The 19,605-nt window shown below is 48.1% G+C and overlaps 1 protein-coding gene across 1 annotated transcript in view; it reads right to left on the bottom strand.

Moving 5' to 3' along the window:
- LOC137652976 (leucine-rich PPR motif-containing protein, mitochondrial-like) overlaps window positions 1–19,605 on the bottom strand; it is a 438,837-nt gene that overhangs the window by 324,859 nt on the left and 94,373 nt on the right. Inside the window, 1 exon segment of the mRNA XM_068386371.1 lies at window positions 12,477–12,634. Coding sequence (XP_068242472.1) covers window positions 12,477–12,634 — 158 coding nt within the window.

Genomic DNA, 19,605 nt, shown 5'->3' with positions numbered 1-19,605 from the left:
GAGTGCGTCATGCATGCGTCCAGCATGCTGCAAGGGAGTGTCATGCTTGCGTGCGTCATGCATGCGTCCAGTATGCTGCGAGGGAGCGTCACGATCCTTGTCACCTCCCGTCACGCGTCCAGCTTGCTGCGACGGAGCGTCTATGTACTTCTCGTCACAGTTCTGACTTCCAACTACTCGACACTTGGCGTGATGTAGTCCAATTCCTTGACGTGCAACCCTCTTCTTGTCTAGCAGGAAAGGAAATACGTAAGACACCAGCCCCGTCTGTGAGCTGCGTCTTCCGACGGCAAAGATAACACTTTTACCTCGCCTTTCCCATGGCGAGGGCGAGCGTCCTGGGAAGCGTCAAGAGGTACGCTCGAGGGGACGACTGCTCGGGGGCTAACGCCTCTTGCCTCCCTTCGCCTGTCGACATTCCTTCTCCCAGGGGTTGGGGGGCTTGGAAGAGGTCCAGGGCTAGGAGAACGACAGGTGCGAGCAGCCGTACCCTCCACTGCACTGATTTAAGCAATGAAACTAGCACTTTATAACTCTTTCACATGAGACCATAATTTAGACCTGCCCGCTGCGAGAGATTCCACTCTTTCGCCAAAGGCTAGAATGAGAATTCAATAGGCTATACGATTAATATTAGTATTCCCAACATTGAAATGTTAAATAATGATACAAAGTATTGTGGAACTGTAACAATCGTCATGAGTACTACATAGCGTAAATTGACTGTACGCTAGTTTAAACTCTGATAATAGATCGATGATATCTAAAGAAAGTATACTAATATGACAAATATGTTCTTAAAAACAATGTATTTCCTTTATATTATAAAAATTAAATACTTATGCTTAGTTAGTTAGTATTTTCTTTTAATTCCTTGCAAGAAAAAGAAATGAATTTACATATTTGCAAGTCATTCCTCGTAACGTTTACGTCATATGAATTGTGACGTCATAGTGCTAGCGGAATTATTTCCTTCCACTATCATGTCTTAAAAAGTTGGTTCGTTAGTTTTTACAGTAGGGGGAAAAACTCCTGATCCTATCCCTTTCAAGCTTACGAACATAGCGATCATATTCCCAAAGAAAAAGAAAAAATACACACATGCCCTCTGCATTTCTACATACGTATGGGGATCAAGAGCAGCTTTTGGAAGCCGGTCTTGCACCCCTTCACACAAAATCTAACAACAGAGGGAGCCACCTTGAAAATCCAGAAAAAAAGTTAAAATAAACTGTCCAAGTCGAACCAACAAAATCTATCTTATCCTTGTGAAAAATAAATCAATAGAAATCCAATATCAGCGAAAGCCATCAACCAAAAAAAAAGCAATGGGTACTCCACCAATTTGTAGTTAAAGCAAACCCAAACAAAGTAGAGCGAATTTCCAACGTGTTGCTAGAACGAAAGCAGGCAATGTCTGAGGACAAATGGGAATGGTTCCAGGTACCTGGATACAGGGAGCACAGGTATGATCACCTGGCCACCTGTTGGCAATTGCCGCAAATTTTTAATTTCTGCCTTGCGCGCGACGAATCGGCGGGATTAAGCTATATATATGTAACTACCAGGAAAGTTACATATTTAAAATTGAAAAATAGAATAAAAAAATTTGTTAATAGGGCATATGATATCCTATGAAACAAGAAAATGGAATAATGATACAGTATGAAAATATTGATAAAATATGATCGAGATTATTGCCAAATCATAACGCATCATAATAAATCTACAGAAACTTCACTTTTTTAGTTCGACATATGACGAAATCGACTTACGTCGCATCTCTTGGTCCCTATCTCTGTCATAAGTTGACGACTACCTGTACTTTTTCACTAAAAAGAGTCGACTGAAGAAGCCTGAACCTCTTGGAGAGCGCCCTTCTCCAACATGATCTGGACTTCGGCCCGAAGGGCCTACCCCTTTGCTGATCCCATCGCAAAGGATTATCGATGCTGGACTCTTGATCAGTGGTGGGTGATGGCGTGAATCATTGAGATGGTCCAGGGTTCAGCCCCGTGCTGCATCCATCTTGTCCAACAAAGCTGAAGGCATCCCCCTACTTGTGGACAAGCAGGGGCATTGCCTATCTTAGCGTCGAAAGCCACGACCGCCTCCTCTAGGATATCTCCCTCCATGTGAGGACTTGTTGCCTTTCCTGTCCTTGGCAGGAAAGGGCTTCTTAAGACACCTTTTCCTTGGTCGTTGACCTCTTGAAGCAGGCTTCGGCTGGCTGGTTCGAGAGAGAGCTGGTGGTTTATGGGTCATGGAATTTAAGGGCCTATGGAGAGATAACCCTGGTGTGACTTCCTCCATCTCTCTGCTGCCTGTTCCACATCTCCCAGCTTGAACAGAGAGGATCCTTCCAGAGAGGAATTCCAGAGCCTCGTGACCTCAATATGGGGAACCTGACGATGGAAACAATCAACTACTGAGTCCCTGAGCCTCAGGATGATGATACCCGACAAGTTTACAAATTGGTGGGCAAGGAACTTGATAGTACGAGAGCCCGACAGCAAAAAGGTCTCCATCGCCTTCTTGGTGCCTTCCTTCGAAAAATCTTCGGTCCGCACCAGGTTCTACAGTGACCCTAACCAAAGGTCAAGTCACTAGGTAGCCTGCATAGCATACTTCACGACTTTCTCCTGGTTTAGGATCTACGTAGTCGAGAAAGAGATTTGAAGCCCGGAAAGTCTCTCCAGAGAAATTCCCTGTTAATTCCTATAAGGAATGGTGTAGAGGAAGAGCTGGGAGAGGCTCCTCAAAGACCTCGTAATACCTCCTTTGCTGGATACTCGAAGGTTGGAGGAGTTTCGAGGACAAGCCTGAATGAAGTGTCTCAGAGAAGTAGGTGAGCTGAGCAAAAACCTTCTGTCTGGCACTCTTCTGCCCGAGACCAGGCCAAAGCCGCAATGGACTTTAAGGGCTTCTGAGTGCCAAAGACATAGTCAAGGACCGTGTCTTTGCCCTCCAGCGGAGGCAATACTGGATCTCCCAATCTGTTGAGGAACCTGATGCAGGCCAGAACCTGCCAGAAGGTATGTTTCAACTCTTTCTGCTCAATGGGGGCGCAATGTGAGGGCTGGATGGCCTGACCCCTCTGCAGATCTAGGAGGGTTTTGAAATTGTCTTAGAATACTTCGGTTCCCTCCTACGAGGGAAAAAGATATCTAGAACCAATGTCTTCATTCACAGGAAGGACATTCTGCTGGCTGTCCAAAGGGGGAAGGCTGGATTCCTCCTCTGGTTTCAATGTTGTTGCTCTGCCTTCACGTGGGACCTCCCAGCTAGGGGAGGACCGAAGAGAATATGATCGGGACTCTGCCAGAACAGGGGTCTCTGATGGAAGTGAAGGGCAAGACCTAGCAGGGTGAGGAGGAGATGAAACAGCAGGTCTTGAACTCTTCTTGGAAGGTCTAGTAGGGGTCAGTTTGACCCTAGTCGATGTTATTTCGTCCTGGATTTCGGTCTTCATTTTCAGGGGGGACGAAACCATGGAGGTTTTCTTGGTAGGGCCGGAGGATGATCATTGCGGGAAACGCTGGAAGTTTCTGAGGAACGAGATGAAGGCAGTCCCGAAGGGAAAGCATGGGTGACTGCCCTAACATAGGTGCTAAACCATGCAGGATGGCGAGCTGGAGGCTGATGGGTTGGCAATCGGCGATGACTTGGCGAAAGGTGAGTAGGCAAGCGGCGAGCAGGCGAACGGTGCCTGGAAGGTCGGTGAAGAGTACAAAATTTATTCTCCTCGGAGGAGGAGTGACAAGTCATCAGTGAGATCAGCGAGTGACGATGGGAAACCGAAGGTTTCTGGGAGACTGGTGAAGGCTGGTGCGTCAGAACGTCAGCTACCGGGGCCCGATGAGCAAGAGACCGAGGAGATGTCAATCGGCGAATCGGCGAGCAGGCGATCTGCAAGCCGGAGAGCAGTGAACAGCAATCTGCGAAAAGGCGAAGAGTGAGCAGGAGATCGGCGAGAAGGCGAAGGCTGAGCAGGAGAACTGCAAGCAGGCAAATACTGAGCAAGCGAACGGTCGGTAAGTGAACAGTGAGCTGGCGAACGGCGAGCAAGGGAACAGCGTCTAGGAGATTGATGAGACAGCGAATGGTGGTTAGTTGACTGACAATCGACAGTAGGGCGGTCACTCTGAGGAGAGGATCGCGAACGAAACTTCGTCGGCGAGTCATGAATCGGGATTCGTTGACGAACAGAGAAAACGACCAAAGGACGAGAAACAGCTGAATCAGGCGGATCCTCCAAAGATGAAGCTGATGAGCCAAACAGTTGACATTTCACCAAAGGTGAGGAAGCATGACTGAGGCGAAGAGGTGAGCGAGTTCGGCGAAGGCAGCAATCATGACGAGTCTCCCTTGCGAACGAGGGAGGTGATCACTCGCTGGAGAGACAGGCCCTGGCAGCAGCTGACGGAGCAGAGGAAGAGTTAAGAGTGGATTCCGCAGGCAGGGCAACATACGAAGCCTCAGGCACAACCATCTCAACCAGAGACAACGGATCCACCTCAGTCTTGGAAGAACACTGCAGACCCGCACCACTCCAAAGAAGGCCGAGTAACACCTCCTTGGAAGGTGGACCTAGCAAACCCAGGGATGGCCCCACCTGCGATAGGGGAGAAAGAGGCACTGAGGCTAGGGGAGGCGACACCATCTCGAGGACCGGGGTTGACCAGGGGTTAAATTGTCTAAACTACTACTCCAATGATGCTCGGAAGGAACCGTTCGAATAGAAGCTTTGGAGGAAAGTCAGGGAGCAGAAGCAGTAGCTTTGGGTTTTTTCTACTTTCAAGAAACCCTCGAAGGAAAAGAATCCCTTTTAAGACTTCTTCTTCCACCATTGCTTAAACTTTTCCCACTGGGAGGCAGACCACTCAAAACACTCACTACACTTACTCTCCATACAGTGCTGCCACCGCCAAGCCGAACACAGACGGTGATGATCGGTATCTTCGGATGACACGATGGTACCGCAGGAGCGGCCCTCGGGACCAGGACAGGTTCGCATGATCAGCAGGCAAGGGCACTGACACACACAAACACAGCCTGAAACAAAAAGCAAAAAAAGATTAATAGCAGTCCAAAAAGAGTGGAAGCAACCGTTCATCGTCCAAGCCAAAAGCAAAGAGGTAAAATCATAGGTGTTTGAGTGAGAGGGTTAGTTAATAACCCCTATCCCTCGCTAACTAGTGGGATGGGTGGTTAACCCTCGCTAATTTTCTAATGGCTCTTCCTTTCAGCTTCACTGAAAGTAATACCCATATAAATAGCATAGGTTTATATTCCACTTACAGATAAAATCTAAGTTCTATTAGTTTGAAACCATCTGTATCTAAAGTACAGTATTCTCGTGTCATGACGAATAGTTGGTTGCACAATATGTAGCAATTTGTTTTAGATATTTTGGACGACCGGTTCTGATAGCTTGGTGGGTTAGTGTACACATTTTAAACTCAATTCTCTTTTTAATCGGTAGCCAATGTAGATCAATTAGTATAGCAATACTTATAATTTTAAAATTGAACATAGTAACCCTGTAGTTCCATCCTAGTACTGTATTTCATTAGCAGCTATCTTATTTCATGTTTTCATTATACCTGAATGCTTCCCAAGTAGAATGTGGTAGGACAAGGTTAAGGGGCACAACTCATCACTTCTGTTGGGAATTTTGGAAATTCAGAAGATCGCATTTTTTGGTTACGAGAAAGTTTAATATTTGCATGCATTAAATTATTTCTTTTTTAAAGAAAACAATTTTTTTTATGACTAAAACATCCTTTTCTTATATTTACGCAAATACATCCGGTCCCTATACAACCCTCTGCTAACCAGGGCTAACTATTTATTTACTTTATTCCAGAAATTTTCTGTAAAGATATTTATGCAAGTCTCCCATAAACTTCAAGAGCATGATTTTCTTTGAGTCAGAAAGAGAATGTAAATTCCTTCTTCCGATAACATGGTAAATAAACATTTGCTGCGTTTCTCCAAGTTATATTCATATTTCTTTGACTGCTAGTTTCTATAATTACTATTCTTATGTCATGATTATGCTGAAGGATGCAACCAGTGTCAGAAAAGATAACTAAATATCCATAAAGTACAAAATTTGCCAAGAAAATACTGTACGAAGATGAGAGTATAACTTGCAAGCACCGTCTTCCTCATGCGTGGGTATTTTGTATACAGGTATATACAGTAATACCTCGACATACGAGTGTCCCAACATACCGAGAAATTTGAGATACAAGGAAAGTTTTGAGCAAATTTTGCCCCGGGATACGAGACAAATTTGAGATACAATGATACGAGGTTCCCTATGCGACCGCTAGGTGGCTGAGTGTGCGAGAGGTTGCTCGCGAAGACAGCTTCGCTCCCTCTTTCCAGTAGGATGTCCGTCGCGTAAAGTTATATCCGAGCATCGGCCGTAGTGTTTGCATTTTTTATGTATTTTTTTGTGTTAATCAGTACAGAATTAAGTGAATAAGCAATGGGTCCAAAGCAAGCGAGTGCAAACAAGGGTAGTGGTAAGAAAAAGCGTATGACGACAATCGAGATAAAGCATGAAATAATCGAAAAACATGAGAGTGGTGTACGAGTGACAGCTGGCTCTCCAATATGAGAGGAGTACATCAACAATATGTACCATCCTCAAGCAGGAGGATGCTATAAAGAGCACCAAGCCTTCCAAAGGACTAACCATCCTTTCCAAGTTGTGCAGTGATATGACGAGATGGAGAGGCTTCTTTTAATATGAATAAAGGAGAAACAGTAGGCGGGAGATATCGTAACAGAGACGATCATCTATGAAAAGGCCAACGGAATCTACGATGATTTAAAAGGAAAGCATGCAGCTGAGAGAGGGGAGACTTCGACGCCAGCGGAAACCTTCAAAGCCAGTTGTGACTGGTTGGATGATTTCAAAAAACGGACTGGGATACACTTGGTTGCGAGGCATGGGGATGCAGCAACTTCCGACTCGATAGCCGCGGCGGACTACGTCAAGACCTTTGCCTCAGAACAAGGATATATCCCTCAACAAGTGTTCGACTGCGATGGAACTGGTCTTTTCTGGAAGATGATGCCCAGGAGGACATTCATCACGGCAGAGAAGAAGAGACTACCGAGCCATAAACCAATGAAGGACCGGTTAACTCTAGCCTTGTGTGCCAATGCCAGCGGTGACTGTAAGGTCAAGCCACTGCTGGTGTACCACTCTGAAAACCCACGTGCTTTCAAGAGCCAAAGGATCTCGAAAGAAAAACTGCAAGTGATGTGGCGCGCTAATGCTAAGGATTGGGTCACGCGGCATTTCTTCACAAAATGGGTTAATCTGTGCTTTGGTCCGGCAGTCAAAAAATATTTGGCCGAGAAAAGCCTGCCAATGAAATGTCTCCTGGTCCTAACCAGTGCCCCTGGTCACCCTCCTGGTCTCGAAGAGGACATTCTTGATGAGTTCAGGTTCATCAAGGTCCTTTATCTCCCGCCCAACATAACACCACTCCTCCAGCCCATGGACCAACAAGTAATTCCCAACTTTAAAAAACTGTACACGAAGCATTTGTTCAAGAAATGTTTCGATGTCACAGACAACACTAATCTAACCCTTCGTGAATTTTGGAAGGAACATTTCAATATCGTCTATTGCTTAGAAATTATTGATGATGTCTGGCAGGGTGTCACACGAAGAACTCTTAATTCAGCATGGAAGAAATTGTCGCCAGCTTCCGTCGCCGAGAGGGACTTTGAATGGTTCGATACCCCAGACCCTGATGAACCCAAACCTATTGTGGTGGATGAAATCGTGTCTCTTGGAAAGTCCATGGGGATGGAGGTAGATGAGGCAGACGTGAACGACCTTGTCGAGGAGCATCAGGAAGAGCTCACGACAAAGGAATTGATCGAGCTCCAGGAGATGCAACATTCGGAGGTGTGGCAGGAGCTCAGTAGTGAGGAGGTGGTGGAAGAGGAGGACCGCCTTTCTACAAAGGAAATTAGAGACATGTTAGCGAAGTGGCAGGAGTTTTCTGATTTTATGGAAAAGAGGCACCCAGACAAGTTGGCGTGTGGTCGTACGTTAGCCTTTTGCGACGACACTTGTGTACGTCATTTTCATAACATTTTAAAGGGGAGACAAAAGCAAACATCCCTAGATAAGTTCCTTTTAATTAGGCCGGCAAAAAGGGAAGGTGAAAGAGAGTTAAAAACCGAGGCAAAAAGGGAAGGTGAAAGCGAGTTAAAAACCGAGGCAAAAAGAGCGAAGCCGGTAGAAGAAAAGTAAATAAATAAAAATGAAAACAAAATTAGAATTAAGTTTAGTGTAACATAAGATTGACATTTATTTTTAAGTGTGTGTACAGTAAGCTAATTATATTTAAGTTAAATCTAAAATCTAAGTTATGTTACGTGGTCTTACAAAAGAGTAGCGTACCAAACGTGTTGCCGTCAAGTCTCTCTCCCTCCTCCTCCGCACACACCGCCATTAGCCGCTACCCTCCATAATAATGTCACACTTTATTGCAGATCATAACCAGTACATAGGTATTTGTTATTTTGTGAGCGTAGAATATGAATTAGAACAATTTAAAACATGTTTTTCCACTGTTTTTAGGTGTTTTTTCAGAAGATGGGAACGGATTAATTTTTTTCAATTATTTTATATGGGAAAAATTGATCCGAGATACGAGCGAATGATATACGAGCTCGGGTCAACGGAACCCATCAAGCTCATATCTCAAGGTATTACTGTACAGTATATATTTCTACATTTGAGTGTGCGCACTTGTTCAGAGGGATGAGAGCACCAAGCACGGCTAGAGGATTCAGCATGTGCACTCACCACAGAGGTGAACACTCTAGGCTGGAACTACAGAGAGATCCCGCCTGCAATTCCCGAGGTGGACGAGGAATAGCAAAGGAAGAAACGAACTCGACTGGAAGGGCTACACTTCAGCGGCTTGTTGGGGAAAGTTAACAATCATGACAGCGGAGGCAACTATACGCTCCTGCTATGCCACAAGCTTCAACATCTCCAACAGCCATTCCTTCAAGGGGGAACCCAAAAGCCCGGAGTAAGGCCACAACTGAAGAAGGGCGTCAAAAGAGCTAGACTTCCAAGGGGAAAGCGAAGCTGTTTCGCTGGGGGAAGCAACTTATGTACCCAAAAGGTTGTCTGGGGGCCAAACAGTCATCACTCTTATCCAGCCAAATATACCAGGATAAACCAGCATGTTAGCAATCCTCAATGCCTAAGCACTCAAAATAAAAATAAATTTTTAAAAGTTATTATAGCTAGATAAATAGGAAGAACCGGGAGAGAAATGATATGTCTGCACTCAACCATAGCCAAAACAAAAGTGAAGAGAGTTCACTGGGCGAGTGTGTGAATGGGAATGTTGATCTATTCCCACTACCCTCAATAACTAGCAGAGAGTTGTTGACCCCTCACATAAGAGTTTTTTATAGCTAAATCCAGCTCCCGCTGAAACATATTATAATTAAAAAATTAAGATTTGTATTTGTCAGAACAACTGTTATTTGTTCCTACGAGTAAACATACCTTCGTCATTTCCTTTTTCCCACTGCTATTGCTAAGGAACAGTCTCTGGTACTGCAGACAGAAGTCAGAGTCCTCTTCAGGTAGTTCTATAAGAATTTCACGGGGCACTGAGAAGCAGGGCATCCTGACTTCTGTTAGCTTCTTTTAAGAATTTGGAGGAACTGAACATAGGAGTCCTGAGAGAGAGGTTCTGGGTCTTCGCTACAAACTCTAGAAAGAAGGTAAAGGAGACCTTCCTCCCTCCCTATGAAGGATTAAGGACATATGAGAAGCCATTCAGTAAGCCTACTTTCTTTGCCAAGACCAAGGCAAGAAGGGAGACAGTCGTGACGATCAAATCTGTCTGAAACCTGTCTCAAAGCTTCATATGGGGAGCTATCAAGAGACCTAAACTTGATTGACGTCCATACAGGTGGTTTGAGTTCCCTAAGGAAACGAGACTGCCTGAAGCTCTTCATAAGCATAAATAGCTCCCCCAATGAGGAAAGGTCTAGGCAATTGAGTCTAAACACTTGCCCCATGGTCAAGCAATAGCTGAGAGGAGCTTCTTACAATAAAGGTATACAGTACTAGGGAATCGGCTATTACTGCATAGAAGCTCTGACTGCAGATGGCCAATTTTCTCTGGTAGACAACTGTAAAAAATTTTTGCCAATATCCAGACATTTAATGTACCATTCACTAAGAGGAGATACAGGATAGTCTCCACCAACTATGAGACAGAAATGACGTCGAGTTGTGGTATCTCTGTAGAGGGGGCCGACAAAGTCAGTTGGACCATTAGGGTAATTCTCTCAATACCTTGACTAAGAGCTTTACCACATCTGGATACCATTCAATGTGTGGCCACTTGGGAGCCACCATGGTTATTCTGAGATTTGGTATTGAATACTCTTCAAATTAGGTAAAGTGGAAACGAATAGACATTGACAATGTCCCACACATGTTGGAAGCCATCCCTCTAGAGCTGCTGATAGATCCAAAACTGGTGAAAAGACCAGGAGCTTCTTGTTGAGCTGCGTGGCAAACATGTTCATCAAAGAGTAAAATCCCTTTCTGCTACTAGAGGATGAAGAGGCCATTCTATTCCTGGAAACCAAGTCTGTCAGATAGAACATTCTCTTGCCCGGACTAAAAATTGCTGTATGCTCTAATGCATTGTTGACTATCCATGTGCGCGCCTGCTTGACCAAGTTGCAGTAGTACTGTGGAACATTACTTCCTTATTTGTTGATGTAGGCCACTACAGTCGTGTTAGTGTTTATCAACGCTAAGGACACTGTTGGAAAGCTAGCAATACTAAACGAGCAGCTTGCACTTAAAACATGTTGATGTGATGTCGATTTTCTTCCTCACAGCAGCCTGAGGCAGTCATTCGGGTATCTCAGAAGGTGAATGCCGTTGGAATGCATCCAAGCAGAGATGTGTGAAGACTCAGGTGAAAAGTTTTGGAGCAGTAGCCAGGCTAAAGCACAGGAGTTTGAACTGACACACTATTCTCCAGAAGACTCACTACAGGACAGGTGCATAGGGAAACAAAAACCTGAATAAGTGTACTTAACTTAAAAATGTTCTTGAAGTGATCATGATCACACAGGGATACAATATGTTTACAGCTACCACTAAGTGATTGAAGGGTTTGTTGAGGCTAAGTAGCCGCTATGACTGGGAGGATGGTTCCTTTTTAGAATGCCATGCATGACATCACTCATAGCAGAAAAATTTTCGCTAGTGCGGTACTGTGGCAAGTTCAAATGAGCTTAAACTTGCAGTCTCTCCCCTATACAAATTGAGTCTGCTTTGCACGTTGATATACTGGCCCTGGACCAGGGGAGACCATATTTCTTTGGTAATCATGTTGTAATGGATCTCATTTTAGACTTTCACAGGAAAGTCCTTGGAGACCATACAGCACTTTAACCCAAAAAATACCATGTTATTGAACACAAAATAGGGATATTGTACTTGCTTCAGCAGGGGAGACAATATTTCTTTGGTAATCATGTTGTAATGGATTCTGTTTTAGACTTTCACAGGAAAGTCCTTGTAGACCACACAGCACTTAATTGAACACCAAATAGGGATATACAGTACTTACTTGAGCAGGTGTTGACAATATTTCTTAGGTAATCATGATGAGAACGGAGTATGCAATGGAAGATGAAATATCATTGGCAGGAGAAAGGATTAATGAGGTAGAATCTTCTAAGTATTTAAGAACTATGTTCTCCAATACAGGGTCTTTAGAATTAGAGTTCAGTGAAAGATTGAACAAAGCAAATCAGACAATGGCTAGGTTAAGTAAAATTTGGAAATCAAATTGCCTGAAATTACATATAAAAATCAGACTATATATCAGTTTAGTGAGATCGGTGTTACTCTATGGATGTGAGTCATGGTATGACAATGAAACAATCTCCAATAGATTTAGTAAATTTGAGAACAAACCCCTCGGAAGAATATTGGGAGTAAAATGGCAGGACAAGATTAGAAATTAAATCATAAGAGATTACTCAAGTGCCAAATGTGGATGAGATCATGAGGGGTAGATGGAGATGGTTTGTATATGCTCTTCGCACCCCCCAAGAGAGATTAGTTCAACAAACGTTCAGCTGAGCTCCACAAGGCACTAGAAGGGTTGGAAGACCCAGACCTACATGGCTGAGGACTATATGTGCGAAGAAGATGAAAATGGAGAAGTATTGAATTAAAAGCTCAAGATAAAGATGACTAGCGAAATCTAACCGAGGCCCTTTACGTCAATAGGCGTAGGAGGAGATGATGATGATGAATCATGTTGTAATGGATTCGGTTTTAGACTTTCACAGGATAGTCCTTGGAGACCACACAGCAATTTACCCACAAAAATACCATGTTAATGAACACCAAATAGGGATATACTACTTACTTGGCAATAGCGCAAAATCAATCGTTGGTACGTAACCCTATTGGGTTCAATGCCAGCATTTTCAAGGGCAGATAGAAATTCAATGGGTGAAAATTCATGTCCATTCTCAATGTAGACTCTCAGCAATGTGTTGTAATGGCTAATATCAAGGGGTATGCCTGAAACAACAACAAAAATATTATTCACCATCATTCATTTTCAAAAAATCTTATAAAGCATATTAAAATCAGAAAATCTTTGAAGTAATTTGTATTTTCATAACTATACAAACCAGAGTCCTTTAATTAGGAGATTGTTTCAAGTGCAGCAGGAACTTGGCAGTTAAAACTTACGAGGTGTTGGCAGTAACCCACAATTACCAAGAGGTGGCTTACCTGCATCTACTTCCATCCAGCTACTCAGAATTCCAAAAACTGTACCTCAGGAGAGGGCTAAAAGAGAGGAAAAGGGGCCAGGCCTCTCACTATCGATCTACAACTATGTTAACAGCTATCATAGACATGATACTAAATGGTCTTGTAAAGGAGCATGAATTGCTACACCACTCGCCGAGCCGCAATCCAATCACGGGTAAGAGTGTCTGAAGAACTGCGAGAACATTTCCACAAATAATACAATGTAAAGGTGGTCTGAAGGCAAGACTAGCATCAATTCCTCTGACTCTGATCTCATGGGCGCATACCATAACTTATGATGCACCAGTATCTAGGGCATAATGCTCACAAAGTCTCCCATACCCTAAAGAAGATTGTATTTTGGTGACATTTTTTCTTACTCTATAGAGTTGTGGTAGCCTATTGGAAACATCCCTGCCTAGCAATCTACTGGACTGGGGTTCAAGACCCACTGAAGCTTGACAACCCCCTGTAGAGTATTGTCTGCAACCTCACCATCCTACAGGTCCACCTATCATTGCCTGGCCCTCCCAGGCCCCAACTTGGGTGTTGATCCTATGTATACAGCATATGGTCAGTTTCTGGGGAACTACCCTCTTATTGCATTGTCACTGTCTTGCCTCTGCCCTTCGTGAGCAACCTTTTAAAAACTCAAACCAGTTCCTATGAACAAGTTCTGTAACCTGGGGCTCACAGCTTGGGTTCTTTTAACGTAGTGCCTTACTGCCCCTACGGTACACTAAAGTAACTCATCCGCATTGTCGATTACAGAACAGTACTTCCCTAATTGAAGATAAGATAAAAACTTGAAATCCAGAATTGACAGATTTTGAGTTTTACCTACAAAGTCGGGAACAAAGGACAAATGACAAATTTGGAAATAATTTGTATTTTTCCTAGCTATATAATCCTGAATCCTTTACAAACAGATAACAGCGAAGCTGGAGTTAATGGTAGTTAAAATTTTATATCGAGGTGTAAACACAGAGTGAGGAAGACCCGCTCCCCCACTTGCTCACCGAGTACTCACTTTGATTGCAGCTGTGACTTTCTAGGGGGTTGGTGATGGTGGGAAAGTATAAGAAAAGGACTTCGGCTTGTACAGCTAGGAACAATATAAATTACAGTAATGCCTTACAATACGAAATTAATTGGTTCCGTAGTGGCTTTCATCCTGTGATTTTTCATGTTGTGAGTCACCTTTTACATGTAAATAGCCTGCATTCATTCCAAGACTACAATAACACCACCTTAAACTTTTATAATAAGGCTAAAGTGTACAAAACACAATGAAATACAACCATCTGGATCATTCAATAATAACCAAACCATTAATAAGGTGTAAACTATATTTATAATTAGTACAGATAGTATAGTAATGGAATAATAAATGGCAAGGCAATCAGGCATTGAGTTGAAGCATTGGAGGAAACTGGTTCCACAAGAAGACCTAAGGGTAGTGGAAGACCAAAAACTGTAAGAATGCCAGAAAATGTGCCCCTAGTTAAAGCAGCTGTTGAACAGTCAACGAGACGCTCTGCCCTGAAGTATTCACTTGCATTGGCCATATCTAACCGATCTTTCAGGCGGATATTGAGTTACAATTTATCGTTCCATCCATACAAAATAATCCTTGTTCAAGTATTGAAGGCCACTGGCTTTGAAAATCGCAGGAATTGCTGCCGAGAAACCATAAACTTTTTTCAGCATTGACGAGGCCCACTTCCACCTTTTCGGAAGCGTGAATAAGCCAAATTGTCGCTATTGGGCTGAAAACAACCGAAGAGAACTTCACCAGAGACTGCTCCATTCCCCTATGGTCACTGTTTGGTGTGTAGTTTCCAAATTTGGGGTAATTAGGCCTTATTTCTTTGAGGAGGATGGAAGATCTGTCAACGTCAAGTCAAAGTTATCTTGCGATGTTGGAAGACTTTGAACCGAAATTGTTAGAGTTAAGTGAGGAAACAAATCTGGGAGACATCTGGTTCCAACAAGATGGAGCAACAGCTCAAAACTGCTAAAGTTGCAACGATCAAATTGCGACAGATGTTACCGGCATGCTTCGTCTCTCGGAAGGGTGATGTCAAGTGGCCCCCATGCTCACCTGATTTGAGCATTTGCGACTTCCTGTGGGGAAATCTGAAGGAGAAAGTGTTCGGAACGTATCAGGATACCTAAGGTCCCCAACCAGATCGTGGCTTGCATAGCACACTTAGCAACTTTCTCCTGGTTGAGGATCTCGGCTGCCGAGAACGAGACCTGCCGGTTGGAGAGTCTCTCAAGAGGGACTCCCCTGGTAAGCTCTTCCAACAAGTGATGAAGAGGAAGAGCTAAACAAGGCTCCTCAAGGATCTCGAAGTACCTCCTCTGCTGTACGCGAGGAGGTGGGAGGAGCTTGTTGGTGGCACTGGAATGGTCGGAGAAGGACATCTCGGAGAGCTGTAGAGAGATCTTGTACCTGGTACTCTTAACCCCTTGAGACCAGGGTAGTGCTGCACTGGTCTTGGAGGGTTTCTTTGTTCCAAAGACACGGTCCAAAACCGTGTCCTTGCCCTCTTGAGGAGGGATCTCTGGGTCGGAAAACCCGTTGAGAGCCCTCATTAAAGTCAGAACTTGCCAAAATGCATGTTCCGACTCTTGCTGGTCTGCTCCTGATGTAGGACTTGCAGCAAAGTCTCCTTCTGTCCCCAAAGGCTCTTCTTGGGGAGAGTCGCTGACATTCCCTGAGTGGCTAGCTGGCTCCATCCTAATCCTAGTAGAGGACTTCGGCAATGTTTTGGAATCCTTAGATTCCTTCCTAGGAAGGATGAAGGACTCCAACATTGACGAGGATGGCATGTTCCTTTCATCCCCCGATTGAGCAGACGCCACGGTGCGAGGAGGGGTTTCCCCCATTGGTGCGATGGGGGAAAGTCTCTCATGTGATTCCCCTGGGGACGGGAAATCTTCGTCCAAAAGGGAAGGAGAGGCCGTTTAGGAGAAGGAAGGAACCTGCCTCGAAGGTTTGCGTGGAGTCAGTTTCGCCCTCAGGGTAGTTACCGCGTCTGGAACTCCTCTTTTTCTCTTCAAAAGGGTAGAAGCACACATGGATCTGTGCCCTAATTCAGAGAAGACAGGCTTGAAAGCCAGCGTTACGACTCTGACCAGTGCACCGAATCAGGGCTGTTGGCTGACAGATGCGCTGTCAGATACACCCTTTGAAGGGACAGGAACTGAAGGATCCCTGGGAGGAGTTCTCATTATTGGTGGGTTCGCCTGTGATGGCTCCTGGACCCATCTAGATGTTTCCCTTCTCCCACAAGGCGCGGTGGTATGCGCTTGCGGGAAAGGGAATGAGGTGATGGCGACCTTGCCGTGCGTAGTTCAGCGGGCTCGCGCGCGGGAGGGTAACGGGGCTCGCGCGCGGGAGGGTAACGGGGCTCGGGCGCGGGAGGGTAACGGGGCTCGGGCGCGGGAGGGTAACGGGGCTCGGGCGCGGGAGGGTAACGGGGCTCGGGCGCGGGAGGGTAACGGGGCTCGGGCGCGGGAGGGTAACGGGGCTCGGGCGCGGGAGGGTAACGGGGCTCGGGCGCGGGAGGGTAACGGGGCTCGGGCGCGGGAGGGTAACGGGGCTCGGGCGCGGGAGGGTAACGGGGCTCGGGCGCGGGAGGGTAACGGGGCTCGGGCGCGGGAGGGTAACGGGGCTCGGGCGCGGGAGGGTAACGGGGCTCGGGCGCGGGAGGGTAACGGGGCTCGGGCGCGGGAGGGTAACGGGGCTCGGGCGCGGGAGGGTAACGGGGCTCGGGCGCGGGAGGGTAACGGGGCTCGGGCGCGGGAGGGTAACGGGGCTCGGGCGCGGGAGGGTAACGGGGCTCGGGCGCGGGAGGGTAACGGGGCTCGGGCGCGGGAGGGTAACGGGGCTCGGGCGCGGGAGGGTAACGGGGCTCGCGCGCGGGAGGGTAACGGGGCTCGGGCGCGGGAGGGTAACGGGGCTCGCGCGCGGGAGGGTAACGGGGCTCGGGCGCGGGAGGGTAACGGGGCTCGCGCGCGGGAGGGTAACGGGGCTCGCGCGCGGGAGGGTAACGGGGCTCGCGCGCGGGAGGGTAACGGGGCTCGCGCGCGGGAGGGTAACGGGGCTCGCGCGCGGGAGGGTAACGGGGCTCGCGCGCGGGAGGGTAACGGGGCTCGGGCGCGGGAGGGTAACGGGGCTCGGGCGCGGGAGGGTAACGGGGCTCGGGCGCGGGAGGGTAACGGGGCTCGGGCGCGGGAGGGTAACGGGGCTCGGGCGCGGGAGGGTAACGGGGCTCGGGCGCGGGAGGGTAACGGGGCTCGGGCGCGGGAGGGTAACGGGGCTCGGGCGCGGGAGGGTAACGGGGCTCGGGCGCGGGAGGGTAACGGGGCTCGGGCGCGGGAGGGTAACGGGGCTCGGGCGCGGGAGGGTAACGGGGCTCGGGCGAGGGAGGGTAACGGGGCTCGGGCGCGGGAGGGTAACGGGGCTCGCGCGAGGGAGGGTAACGGGGCTCGGGCGAGGGAGGGTAACGGGGCTCGCGCGAGGGAGAATAACGGGGCTCGCGCGAGGGAGGGTAACGGGGCTCGCGCGAGGGAGAATAACGGGGCTCGCGCGAGGGAGGGTAACGGGGCTCGCGCGAGGGAGAATAACGGGGCTCGCGCGAGGGAGAATAACGGGGCTCGCGCGAGGGAGAATAACGGGGCTCGCGCGAGGGAGAATAACGGGGCTCGCGCGAGGGAGAATAACGGGGCTCGCGCGAGGGAGAATAACGGGGCTCGCGCGAGGGAGAATAACGGGGCTCGCGCGAGGGAGAATAACGGGGCTCGCGCGAGGGAGAATAACGGGGCTCGCGCGAGGGAGAATAACGGGGCTCGCGCGAGGGAGAATAACGGGGCTCGCGCGAGGGAGAATAACGGGGCTCGAGCGAGGGAGAATAACGGGGCTCGAGCGAGGGAGAATAACGGGGCTCGAGCGAGGGAGAATAACGGGGCTCGCGCGAGGGAGAATAACGGGGCTCGAGCGAGGGAGAATAACGGGACTCGCGCGAGGGAGAATAACGGGACTCGAGCGAGGGAGAATAACGGGGCTCGAGCGAGGGAGAATAACGGGGCTCGAGCGAGGGAGAATAACGGGACTCGAGCGAGGGAGAATAACGGGGCTCGAGCGAGGGAGAATAACGGGGCTCGCGCGAGGGAGAATAACGGGGCTCGAGCGAGGGAGAATAACGGGGCTCGAGCGAGGGAGAATAACGGGACTCGAGCGAGGGAGAATAACGGGGCTCGAGCGAGGGAGAATAACGGGGCTCGCGCGAGGGAGAATAACGGGGCTCGAGCGAGGGAGAATAACGGGGCTCGAGCGAGGGAGAATAACGGGGCTCGAGCGAGGGAGAATAACGGGACTCGAGCGAGTGAGAATAATTTGGTTCGAGCGAGGGAGAATAATGGGGCTTGAGCGAGGGAGAATAATGGGGCTCGAGCGAGGGAGACTGCTTGCGGCGCGTGGGAGATTGGTGGCGTGCGGGAGCACATGCCGGAGACTGATGGTGCACGAGTGCACGTGCGGGAGACTGATGGTGCACGATTGCACGTGCGGGAGACTGTTGGCGCGTACGTGCGCGCAGGATCAACGTGTTGAGGGCGCAGACTCGCGGGCGAGAGTTCAAGCATGCATGAGAGAGATCCTTACCACGTGGGCGCACAGTTGAAATGTGTGAGGCGCGCGATAGAATGTTGGCGCGAATCTGTTGGAGAAGTTAGGCGAGCGCGTGCACCAACGCGCGGATGCGTGCGGGAGAAGGCTGGCGCGATGGTACTCGTTGGCCCGTGGGGGAAGCCAGCTTTGTTGACTTCCCAGCAGCGCCCAGATCAGTAGATCGTTGGTGCGCAGGAGAGTTAGCTGTTGGGCGCGTTTGCGCATGGGCAGGAGACTGATGGGGCGCGGAAGAGCGCTGACGCGCATGAGGTTAATGGCCCGCAGGAGAGTTTTGGTGCACAGCTGGGCGCGGGCGCGTAGGATAATGTCTGCGCTTAGGCTCAGGCAAGACCTGGCGTGCAGGAGAACGTGGGCGCGTATGTGCGTGCATAGCGCATGATGGAGCTATGCTCCTGTTGGGATGTATGCGCATGTTGGCGCATATGCCCTTGATGCCCTGTGATAGGGTTTAGAGATGGAGCCTGACGAGCTACTAAAGAGCGCTCGTCAGGTTTCGTTGGCACATAGCGTGTATCTGGTCGGCACGCCTTAGCGTGCTAAGGTGAAGCCTTGTTAGGGCTATGTAAAAAGGGTGACGGCAGGTCAGCAGGTCTGTCGTGTGGAAGGTCGACGTGTCCTTTTAAAGGATGACCTTCCACTGAAGGAGATCGCGAACGATCTGCAGAAAGGTCCAGGACCAATGCAGGAACAGTGATAGGTGATTGTTCTCGAGGCTCCTCTGCAGTAGACTGCATTGAAGGTGTTGAATAAAAGAGGCACCTCCTCACCACAGGTGAAGGGTTGAAGAGGAGTTTCTGTGTAAGTGAACTCCCACGGGGGGAACAAAAACCAGCAGGAGAGACAGGCGATGGACTTAGTTTCTTCCTCATAGGTTGAACAGAGACAGGAGAAACTAAGCCGTCAGCTACCGTAGGGTTTGAAGAGGCAGAGGTGATGGGTGATACCGCATTGGATACTTCTGACACCACAACGTTGACAAGAGACAGAGGATCAACCTCTGCCGGTTACGGCGATTGCTTGACAGCGGCACCCA

This window comes from Palaemon carinicauda, chromosome 1 (genome assembly GCF_036898095.1).
Source record: "Palaemon carinicauda isolate YSFRI2023 chromosome 1, ASM3689809v2, whole genome shotgun sequence".
Classification (NCBI taxonomy): Eukaryota; Metazoa; Arthropoda; class Malacostraca; order Decapoda; family Palaemonidae; genus Palaemon; species Palaemon carinicauda.
Note: the sequence above shows the minus strand (reverse complement) of the source record. Positions and strands in the feature narration are given on the sequence as shown.